A 12,500-nucleotide genomic window follows, 5' to 3' on the forward strand; every position below is an offset into this window, starting at 1 on the left:
AGATCTTAAGTACTCATGGTCAAGAGCTTTGTGGTTCTGTTTATTTATTATTGCTATGTTCTAGAAAGCTTCAGAAAAGGCCATGTGTGTAAGTAGATGTGTAGAATCTGTGCCAATGAGAGATAGGCATAAAGTTTATATATGTTCCCAAAGAATTCCTTAGCATTCATAGTATTATTTTTATGGAAATTTTCATCATATAAAGACTCCAGTTGACTCTAGAAATTTTGGGGAAAGAGGAGGAACAAAGAACTATGGAAGCACAGTGCCTCAGCAGCTTAAAAGGTATTGATGATGATGGATGCTACTATTTTTTCATCTTGAAAACTACTGAGGGTAGTTTGTAGTCACAGATTTTATTAGCTTTCAGTGCAAAGTATGAGGAATTACTGCACATGTTTTGAAACTGTCTAATTTGACTCTAAGAGGATAAAGGGTGGGTGCTTGAGGTTCTTACTATGAAATATGGACAGTATGTGCAATATAGCTCAAATATTGTTATATATATACTATTAGATAGTTTCCTACCCATGTATGCAATATAATCATTCTAGCCAAATGGTGCATTTACCAGAATGCATGGAGGAATTTTTTCTGCAAAATTGAGTAGTAAATTGTCTTCCTTAATATACTTAATTTACATCAGATTTTTACATCCACACTTACGAGCGCCTTAGCACTCTCTTGTCCACTTAATTGGTCCGTCTTGATGCTGTATTTGGTGCATCTGTTACCACGTCAAAGTTCTTGAATACCGACAGTAATGGAGTCATTTCCATTATTTCCTTTTATGTCTCATAAGGAACAGACCAAGACTTCTCAGAGTTGTTATTATGATATTGTAGAAGGTGTGGTTATTGAAATGAATGGTGCAGGGAGGTGCTTGTAGAAGCCGATTGTTCTGTGATTGCAGTTTGAAATGAATTACTCCCGGTATTGAACCGGTTGTGCATATTTATTATTGAGTTCAGTAAGGCAGTTAGTATGACTTTATATGTAATGAAAAATGCAGATACTATGGAAACTGATTTTGTAAATAAATATTAGACTGGTAGAATGATAAATCTTGAACTGATAATAGTAATGTTCAGATATGCAGCTCACAATACTTGAGAATTTCTTTGAACTGACCCAATTATACTGAAAAATATCACTGAATCTATTATTTCGTGTTCTAAACTTTCGTATCACTTTCAATATCACAACAACATAAAACAGTTCTGAAAAGCCACTCGATAAGCACATGGCAGGTTGAAATATCAAGAGTCACATTTTCAAGTGATGAGTGTCTTCTGTTTTATCCATTTCCATATGACAGAAGCTACATGTTAAATTTTAATATATTAGAGCCATCCACTATCCCTTTAAGCTATAACTACTGAGAACCTTGAAAATAGATAACAGTGCTAAGGTATTAAAATAGAACTTAGTAAACTATGTGCAATATCAGCAGTAAAGTTATTGATGCTGTATAAGGTTTGTGGCCAAAATGGGAGAAGCATTTTTTGTTTCTTTCTTTTTCATGAAATTTTAATAGAAGCAGATATTGTTACAAATATTGTCCAGATACCTGTGCAAGTTCTAGTTGCTTTTCTCTTTTTCTAGCAAGAAAAAAAGTAATGTATGAACATACTATCTGGTGTAACCACTATTTTGGAATGTTTTTATTCTAGAGCATTATGCGTGGTAGGAAGTGTTTTTGATTATTTGCTTCCAGAATCTTGCCATTTTGCACCAAGAAATAGGGTTCCAGTCTTCTTTGGATCAGTTATGATGATTCCAACTTCCCTTCAGTGATTTCCAACACCAATGAGAGTATCAACATTCCAATGTTTTTTTTATTCTTTTCCTTTTTTAATGCATTACCTTGTGCAGCCTCAAGTCTTTATCATCAGTCTTCTTTTAGTATAGGCCATGGCAGTGCTATATATATGTATAATATACATCAAATTTAATGCTTTTATAACAGTCTATCCTTTATTTTCTTCTCTAAAGGGTTTCGTTTTATCTCTCAGCCTTGGCTTTTCAAGATTTTTTTTTATTTCTTTATTTAAGGATTATTGTATAGTTCCTTTATTAATACTGCTTACAATCAAAGGAAATGTCCTTAAGTTATAAAGCTCATTTTATAATCACTTGATGCTTCATGCACTGGAATGTAAAATTTATTTTTATTTGTATAGGTTGTATATAAAAAATATTTGTATTTCATGCTGCCTGTATGGATATTCCAAATGCAAAAAAATAATTTTCACAAATCCTGCATTAATCTGTACAAAAGCCATTTATAGATACTTACACAATTTAATTTTATGGAGTGGTAGCAGGGGGAAAGTTTAATATGACTGGTGTATTATATAGTGCAGTTCAAAATTTTGGTGCATAAAACACCATTTTCATTCAGATACTTCAGTAACATTGTTATATTTATTATTTAGTCAGTATCATGTATGGATTCATCCCCTTCATTGTGAATGAAAATAATCAACTCGAGAGTTCCAGTTATTCTTCAGAGCTCTGCACATGTTGCCTAGTGCTTGCATAAAATATCCTGAAGCCCACCTTCATATAGCTCTTCATTGATAATGGGACTAGTATCATTTTAATGAGAAATTTGGCAATTTTTTGACTTGTATCAAATATATCTGATCTTGGATCATTATTGTATATTGTATACAATGAATAAAATACATGCAAATATTTTTTTGTTGTGTTTCATTATTTGTCTTTATTCTTTACTTGCAGGAAAATAGCTAGAAGGTATCATCATCCATCAATAGATTACCAGCTAAAAATGTTTGATCATTTTTGTTCTTTTACCCCAATGCAAGTACTTAACTTGTATTAACTCTTCAAGTACAATGCTCCATTCTCATGAACAAACAGCTGGGTGACAAGATATCACGTTGAGTGGTGGCAGGACAAGCCGCCGGGGGCAAGATATTTTGTCAAGGCTATATTTTTGGCCGTCTCGCTGGGTGATCAGGCGTGTAGTGCTTGGCTGTAGCCAGAACAGACAAATAGCCCACGGAGATAGGTTTCCACATTTAAAATATCCCAGCATTTTGACCATTTGGAGCCAAAACAGCCCTGTTAGCAACAGGTTAACCCATTCGTGCCAGATGACATGCTGACACATTTCGTGGTTTTTGCGTCAGATGCCGGTGACGAGATATTTGGGCAAGGCCGGTGCTCGGGGTGAGTGAGCGGGCATCCCAGGCTCGCGGCTTGTGCGCCCGAGAATCTCGAAGTGTTAGGCTTATGCGTTCGAAAACCCCGGTATTATGACCATTCAGAGCCAGATTCAACAACTTGTCTGGCTTCTTTCATACCAGTTTTCATTCAGATTTAAAGTCAGGAGTAATGCTTTCCAAGATAGCCTAACAGCATTTCTATTACAGTACTTAAAATTATGGTTACAAAGTTTCCAAATTATAATTTTTTTTAAATATGCATAATTTTTCTAACTGAATGTACCATAGATATCACATTGGAAGATTAATCAATGGCATGGAAGAAAATATACCCCATGATCAGTGAGGATTCAGAGATTTCTTCTTAGTATTCTCTATTGCTGGACATATTTTTCTAAAGTAATTTTCAGGCTTTGCCGTAGCTTTTTGGTACTCATGAGAGTATACATTTGGCTGAAATGTGTAAGAAAAAGTAAGCCCTAATAGAAGACCCTTACACTGAAAATGTGAACTTCAGCATCCATGGGATTAACGTATGTTATAATAAGGACAAATTATGTAAACAATTTTTATTTCTAAACTTGATGTTACAATAATAGACAATTGAATAAGATTATTTACAATAGGATTTCCATTCCAAATAATCTGATCACACAAATGCTTACAGATGATCACCCAATATTATTGAAATACAATTCAAATAATAACTGCAAATCTTGATAAATCATACACTATTTCATACATCACATTATTGTTTTATACACTGATAAAACTTTACATATCATAACTTAAAGCCAAAACGAAGTTAACACAAGGTCTTCTTAACTTTTCAAAAGGTAAAGGAGAAACCTCCTTCACTCACTGTTTAATAACCAATGCCTTGATTACCTGGGCTGGAACAACTCAATTGCTGCAGTCTCAATACCTTGTTCTCATGAATAAACAAAAGAATAGAGAACTTACATTGGAGTTCTAAACTCCTTGGCTCTGGATGTAAACAATATTATTTAAATTATAATATCAACTAAATCTGACTTGGAAATGATGAAGGAACTAGGTTACTATAAACAACAACTGGGCAACGATTCAGAAAAAAATATAATATAATTCATTTTTGATGAAGTAACTGTCAATTTTCTTTCGTAATTCAGGTGTAAAAAATAGAAGGATTGTAAATTATTCCATTAATATAACAATTCCTCATAGATTGCATACATTTCAAGATGACAGTTAATAACTTTCAAATTATGTCAATGGGGTAACTCTTTTTACAATACAAGAAATAATTTTGATTTCTTCTATATTAACCCTGAGGTGATGGGGTCTTTAGACTAAAGTTGATATTTTACCATTTTAAAAACAAAGATTCCTAAACAGTGAAACTAAAACTTTCACTGAACTTACTCCTACCCCATAATCTTAAACCATTAAGGTTATTATTACTGATTATTTTCTATAGCTAACATTTTTACAGGACAAACAAAAATATACAATTAGCATAAGCCAAATCAAAAGAAACATAATAATAACAATAAAAATAGTACTAATATTAATAATAATAAATAAATAAATGAAAACAAATATGAAAACAATAGTTCCTTTCCATCATTTCAATTACGAGGTTCACCAAGGCCTAAAAAAAAGAATTTGTCCAACTTCCTGCAACTATGAATTAGTCTCCCTTAAACCTTAAGAAATGCCTTCTAATAGAGCATCACTGGGTATGCAGGCACTCAGTTTATGGAATATCAATACATTTACTAAATATACGTTTTAGCAGACCTTGTATCAGACACCCAATAAGGTTATATATGTGTTTATAAATATATTAAGGAAAAAATGCCATCCCTTGGCTTTCTGGCAAAATATGAAAGAGCTTATTTCAACATCTGATAATAATCTAAAAGAGCAAGAAAGAGAAAGTAGGGAAGGAAAATGATGCAAAAATGGGACCAAGGTTGTACTCTATCAGAAACATTTCAACATTCCCTATATGCAAGGAAAGAAATAAAGAAAGGAATATCACAGTCAGTATTAATCTGTGATTTCTATTCCTAAGCACACAGATTATCTTTTAGAAAGAAACACAAACTTCTCTGGACTTTATGGTATGAAGAGGTCTATGGGCTTGGCTCTTCAGATAAACTCAGGCAATCCTCAAAATGGAAAGGGAGAAAGAAAGAGAAAAGGAATATGAAGTGATACAATATTGTCTCCAAAGACACACATATTAGGAACATAAACCAATAGCATATTTAGGTGACATGTCCAACTGTCAAGCAAAAAAGGGAAATTAGACCTCTCATATCTAAGGTTCAGACTTAACAATGAAGCCTATCTTGCAGTACAAGAAATTCAAGCAAATGTTTGTGATCTTTCATATATTTATGCACAACTGGTTAATAATCAAACTGCCTTTTAGGTTTCCAAAAGTCTGCAAAGTTTGAAACCCAGGTGGCTTGTTGCCCTAACAAAATAACAGGCATAACGTATGTATAGTATTCAACAAGATTCTGACAGCATTAAGGATATCTTATATACTAAATTTTAAACTTGAAATAAATAACACAGTGAGAAAGGAAAACAAACCTGTTACAAAAGAATACCTTTTAACTTAAAATTTACCAAAATATTTGCCTCTTTAACAGGTACATCACTCACTGTTTTTAATCAAATGGAAAATAGTTATAGATTTGTTTACACTTTGGCATAACCACTTGCCAAGAACACTGAATGTCAATTTTCGTAGGCATAACTGGTATCTTTCAGGTCACCAAGCTCTCTAAGAAAATATATCTGTTGTGATATTAAAGGAAATTGTCTAGTTAAAGATATATATATATATAAAGGTTTGATATGGAACATATGGTAGAATCCTAATTTTATGTAATCATGATGACTATATTTAGTTCCTATCAACATTATATTTCCATCTTTCATAATACTTTTCCTTGCTTCTCCCACTGACTGCTGCCTAAAGAAAAATTAGTATAAGTAACTTTCCTCACACATTTGGCATTTAAATTTCTTCTAAAAATTCCAATGACCTTGACAAATATGGTTCTGGACATATGATGGTAAATAATGAGAGCAGGGAACAAAGAAATACTGGGCTACAGCTTTAAACTAACATAATAGCTATTTGTGTTGTATGATTCAATTTGAGCTCCAAGTATTAATGCAACAGCCAGGCTCAATTTTTAACCCTGTAAAATACAGTGAACAAATACTTTACATAGCCTGTCTATCAACATAATACATGTTACTGACAATCTGAGTAAAACTCAACATATTTTCATTAAGTACCTTCACCTTTTTTCTGGACTGATTACCATGGCTTTGACAACGCATCAACAAACTAGCCCAAGAAATTATCTCAGTGTGGAGAATAAGGGGAAGATCTTACAACCTATTTATCTGGCCAGGTGCTCTTGTAACTAAGGAGCAACTCCCACTCTAGTGAATAATTCACCAACAGTAACTGACTCGAGGGGAAAAAAAGAAAAAAAAAAAAAATACAGTAATGCTTTCCTGGTCAAATTCTCCTTTTCTCATGTCTTCCTTTAACAAATTCCAGAGAATTTCACACACCCACACATGTATATTCTCACACCCACACATTCACTCACACAAACACACGTCTCATTTTAGGGGTGAGAAAGAGAAGGGAAGTCACCTTGAAAATTGTCTTCGATTTGTGTCCCATGAATGCCAAGAAAATTAGTGTGTAGCACACTGGATACCCCTGTGTTCTTCAGAGTCGTCTTCTTCGCTGTCATTGGAGTCATCACTTGATGATCCTCCTGTGCCATTGCCAGCCTCAGCTCCCACGCCATTGCTGCTGTTCCCAGCCGTTGCCATCTGTTGGAAGGAAGGGAAGAGGATCAGCTTGGATGAAAGTCTCAATAAAGCTGTACAACATAAAGCTGACAGGAAGAATTTTCAAATATTCAAGGAGGGGGTAATAACATCAGAAATCATAAAAGCAGCAGTGTTAAAAGCTAATACAAGAAATGGTAAGAGTAAAAGTAGCTGTTACAGTAACCATAACATCAGTATTGACATCAGTTGTAATAACACCCATAGCAATAATGATAAACCAAAAAAAATTCAAATAATAATAACAACAACAGTGATAACTAACAACAAAAACAACAATCATAATCACAACTCTGAACATAATCATAATAATCTTCATAATGATAATGATTATGACAAACATATTATAACAGTAATAGCAATGGTAAATATAATAATAACAATAAACATAATGCATGTTCCAATAATAAAAGTAAAAAAATTATAGATTACTGATAATGATCATTGATGAGTGATCATTGATGATTGCTGATGAAGATGATGATGGCAATGGAGATAATGAAAGAATGAGGTCTTCAATGGATGGAAACTATTCTTTGCCATCCAAGAGGTCTGGTGCAAAAGTTATAGAGATTAGACATGAACTTAAGCAGCAATATTAACTGGGAAAAAAAATAAAAGAAAAGCCTACCCTGGCAGCCCCTCAATAACCTACCAATCCTTCCCCCTCCCCCATCAGCTCCACAAGATAAGAAAAGTCAGAATATCATGTGTGAAAGCAGGTATAAACAGGTATAACATTTTTCTTACAAACAGGAAAAGAAAAGAGAGTAACTTTGCTTCACAGAATTTCTGAAGAGCAAAGGATGGGGGGAATGCATGCTCAGAAGCATAGTCCTGCACTTGTAGAGCAGCCTGAAATGACCAGGATTGACCAATGCAATGACAGCCTAGATGCAAAGCCTATACTAGCCCTAGGAACAGAAAATAAGTTATATAAAGTTATAACTGCTGAGCTCAGCTGACTGGCTGAGCCTAGGCAATGACTATCACTCTTTGAGTGGAGTTTAGATAGGTGAGGTAAGATGGCGGTCAGTGTAGATGCAAGTCATGACTGTTAAATGCAGACTATCCTGTGACTCTGGAGGATTACCCAAGCCTCATAAAATAAAAGCCAAGTATATGAAATAAGTAATATAATAAATATGAGTGTCTGGGATGTTATCATCAGGGCCACCAAGAGTGCCAGGCCCTAGGGTAACTAGTGGATTTAGGGTTTTTCTTGACACGGCAAATTCATATCAATATAATATGCACAAAGTTCCTGAACGGTTGTAAATCTAACTTTCATGTAAATCCACAATTTGGTTAATTATAACTACACTAATAAAAATATTTTAAAAAGTTGCATGTGCAAGAAACTCTAGATGAATAATGAAATGCTTTATTTTTATAGGCCCCCATGGCATTTGATCCACCTCTCCTCCCCATTCATAGGTCCTGGTAACTGACCCATCTACCCTCCCCCCTTGCAGATCTTGGTCACTATCATAAACAGCAGGAAATTCCCTGCACTGAACAGTTTATGTTAACATACTAAATGGGGTAACAGTATCCAGGACAACACTTAGAGGGACACACTACTCATGCATCTATGCAGAAGGGATACTGGTAAGTACACAAGCCAAGGTTGAGGTCATGCAGAAAAAAACAGTTATAGAAAAATTGAAATCTAAGTAGACTCTTCATAACAGGGGTTATCAGCATGAATAAATGGAGTTCATGTACTTAATAACCTGGGTCTGGGGCAAATGGAATAAATATCAGGGCCCCATGTGACAGCAGGACACCTTGTTATACCAGGAAAAGCTCCTGACATAACCCCTAAAATCAGATGACAGAATACGAACATATATCAGTAAACAGCAAAGACAGTGTCTCAGTGAAAAAGAGTATGAAAGCAGGCACCATCCATGAGCACTCCTGACCACAAAAACAGAGCAGGAGAGGATTCCTACTCCTGCCTCCCCATGAACAAATAAAACTGCCAAAGTAAGAATGCAAAGCCGGAGCAGAGCTTGAATAGGAAGGTGAGGAATTGTAGCATGCAGTGCCCAGCTTAGGTGAGGTGAGGACATAGCTGGGATCTCTTCCAAAGTTGTACATGCCAGACTACCTTGTAGGAGCACATCATGACTAACCAACCTATAGAGGGTTGAATGACACAGAGTAGCCCATGCTGTAGGGGTGCACCATGACTAGCATTAAGCCTGTGTGTTTCAAAATACCACAGCATAATGTCCATGCAGAGCCAAAACCATCCCGTTGTTAACCCTATCGTGACGAGTGGTACAACACTGTACCGCGCATATTAGGCCTGTTCGCTGGGGACGCGATATGGCGTCGCTTATTTAACTGATTTAGGCCTATGCGTTCGAGAGCCCCGGCATTGTGACATGCAAGGCTGGAATGCCCCCGTCGTGAATGGGTTAACCCCTTAAAAATGGGTGACAAGATTTTATATCAAGTGGTGGCAGCATCAGCCGCCGAGGATGAGATAATTTGTCTTGGCTATCCTCCTGGCTGGCACGCCGGGTGATCAGGCGTGCCAGTGCAGGCCAATAGCCCACACTGGTGTTTGGCTTACGCATTTGAAATATCCCAGCATTTCAACCATTTGGAGCCAAAACAGCGCCATTGTTAATGGGTTAACGGGTTAAAGTAGGGGCTCACCACCACCACTCAGCACTGAGATGGCTGCATCAACACAGAGAAGGTTATAGGCCAAGCAGTGCAGCATGAGCTACTTGGCCTGGAAAATGGTTCACCTCATCATCTCTATTGCAGAATGCTTTGTCTCTGAAGAGCATCGATCTGATGATTTACATTTTGGGAAAGACCTACTCTACCCAGTCAGTCCATGGACTAGTGGGTGTTCAAAGGACATTTTTATATGTAGCAGAAACAGCTGAGATACCGGGCTTCAAAGAGTGCTAAATGTGGGGGAGGCCTGTGAAAGGAGAGAACAGGAGAACCCACCCCCTACTTGCCCCTTTCCCTTGCCCAGGCCATTGTGGGCAGTTGATTTGAAGGAAACAAGGGGAGAAAAAACAATGGAGGGGAGCATAAAAATAACTACAGACAGAGGAAGAAAGCATCTTCCATTTCCTTTTCCTCACTGAATACGAAGATGGTCATACTCCCAGTGTCCCAACGCTACACTCTCTCACCACTCCCCCAAGCAACAGCTGTGAGAAGTGATCCTGCTATTCCTAGACCAAGGCAGTAGAAAAACAAATAGGGAGGGGGAGGTAAGGAGCCAACAAAACAAAAGTTGTGATGGAAGGGTAGCCAGGATATATTTTTCTCCTATCTTTACCTTCCCTGTTGCATGGTATTGGCATGCAATTGTAACAATTGCACAAAGTCAACTCCGGGTTTTCTGTTAATAATAACAGCAATACAGTAACAATTATAGCAACAATGACAAGAGCAATGATAATAAAATCATCATAAATATAATGATAATGGCCATAATGATGATATAACAATAATAATATTTTCCTCCCTACAACTTAAATAAAAATAAAAATAATAATAATAATAATAATAAAAATAATAATAATAATAATAATAATAATGACTAATAATTAACCCTCTCTGGACGGGTGGTACACTACAGTACCGTGCATTCAAGGCCCGTTCGCTGGGTGACGCCATATGGCGTCATTTATCTACCTGATTTAGGCCTATGCGTTCGAGAGCCCCGGCATTGTAACATGCGAGGCTGGAATGCCCCCGTCGTGACTGGGTTAACATGATTATAATAATATTCATGGCAAGAACTATAATACAATAATACTAATATCAATTAATAACATCCTGTCTCAGTAGTCCTGATAGAAATCATATTTGTTAATGGTGATTACCATGAAGTTGATAATACAATAAGGAAAAAAATGGTTGATTACCATGAAGTTCATAATACAGTAATGAAAAAAATTGTTGACCATCATAATACAAAAACTAACAACAAGGTTTTTACCATCAGGTGTGATACAGGATGGCTATAACCAGATTTTGGAGGATGAAAAAATAAGAAATAATAAGAAATAAGAAATAAGAATTCAAAAATACAAAATAAAAATAAAAATAAAAATAAGAATATTAAAAAATATGAATACTAATAACCATAACAATAATGATAGTGAGAATAATGAAAATGGTAATGATGGTGGTGATGGCAGTGGTGTTGGCTGTAGTGGTGGCAGTAGATGCCTGGTCATGTAATGTCTATGGCATTGTTTTATCAATTTTTCCTTTTTTTTCTTTACACATAGCTGGTTTCAAAAGCACTTCGTCACCGAGGAGTTAATTACTTGGGCTACCTGACCTCACCTTTTACTCCATTTCTTGAATTTTTTAAAAATAGGTAGTATTTCTATTATGAATATCATCTTAATAATAATGATACCATTAATAATATTGACCAAAATAAAACCTTGAGGTCAGCAGTGCATGCTAACTGACACCTAGGTAATTAAGCACTTGTGGAACGTTCTCTATGTAAAAGAGATATTGGACAGAGCATGTTTGCATGTACTCCAAGTGTCATTGGGTTTACATTCTTTTAATATCCTATTTTCTGTGCTAATGCTTTAACATTATTTATATCCTGATGTTCCCAAGTCTGATTATAGACTGTAATAAATGGAAGGCAACAAAAATACTTTGTATGAACCAATAGGCTTAGCTATAGAAGAGCAATGTGACATTGGTAATATTAATGGTAATATTAACAATAACAACTGAAAAATAATAACAATAATGATAATAATGATAATGATTGATAGTGATAATGGTAATGTTGGTGATGAAAATGATATCGATAACAACAATAAGAACAATAATAATAAGAAGAAGAAGATTACGAAGAAAAATATTAATAATAATAATGACAATGATAAGAATAATAGTAATAGTAAAGGTAATAATAATAGTAATAGGAATTGCTAATAGTAATAGTAACAGCAATAATAATAATAAAGAAATAACTAAAATAATAATGGTTATAATAATTATTATTATTTTTATTATCATCATCAAAACAATAACAATAACAGTAACAAAAATCCTAACCCTAACCACTGTCATTATTGTATCATTGATGACAATGGTGAAAGTGATAAAACAGGATAAATTTTTCCCTGAAAATTCAAGAAATGGGATTATCATAATGATTATCATATTAACAACAACAATAACAATGAAAATAATAATAATAATAATAATAATAATAATAATAATAATAATAATAATAATAATAATAATAATAATAATAATAATAATAATAATAATAATAATAATAATAATAACAATAAAAATAACAATAACAATAATTAAAAAAAATAATAATAATAATAATAACAACAGTAACAATAATAATGATGATTATAACAATAACATCAATAACTATAATTAATATTA

The 12,500-nt window shown here is 34.6% G+C and overlaps 2 protein-coding genes across 11 annotated transcripts in view; one reads left to right on the forward strand and one right to left on the reverse strand.

Annotated features, from left to right (window-relative positions):
- Nucleotides 1-2,702, forward strand: part of LOC122263752 (syntaxin-6) — a 44,778-nt gene extending 42,076 nt beyond the window's left edge. For both annotated transcript variants that reach the window (XM_086544494.1, XM_086544495.1), the window contains one exon: nucleotides 1-2,702. This exon is cut by the window's left edge and continues 235 nt beyond it. The gene's annotated coding sequence lies outside the window, so the exon portion shown is untranslated.
- A 1,046-nt stretch (nucleotides 2,703-3,748) lies between these two features.
- LOC122244534 (DDB1- and CUL4-associated factor 8) overlaps nucleotides 3,749-12,500 on the reverse strand; it is a 46,718-nt gene continuing 37,966 nt past the window's right edge. For all 9 annotated transcript variants that reach the window (XR_015191664.1, XR_015191663.1, XR_015191665.1 and 6 more), the window contains one exon: nucleotides 3,749-7,055. Coding sequence is in view for 6 of the 9 variants with exons in the window: in XM_086544488.1 (XP_086400614.1) it covers nucleotides 6,915-7,055 (141 nt within the window). In the remaining 3 variants the exon portion in view is untranslated. The remainder of the gene's footprint in view (nucleotides 7,056-12,500) is intronic.

The sequence above is a fragment of the Penaeus japonicus genome, unplaced genomic scaffold (genome assembly GCF_977035675.1).
Source record: "Penaeus japonicus unplaced genomic scaffold, GWHDUDI00000001_assembly GWHDUDI00000015, whole genome shotgun sequence".
NCBI lineage: Eukaryota > Metazoa > Arthropoda > Malacostraca > Decapoda > Penaeidae > Penaeus > Penaeus japonicus.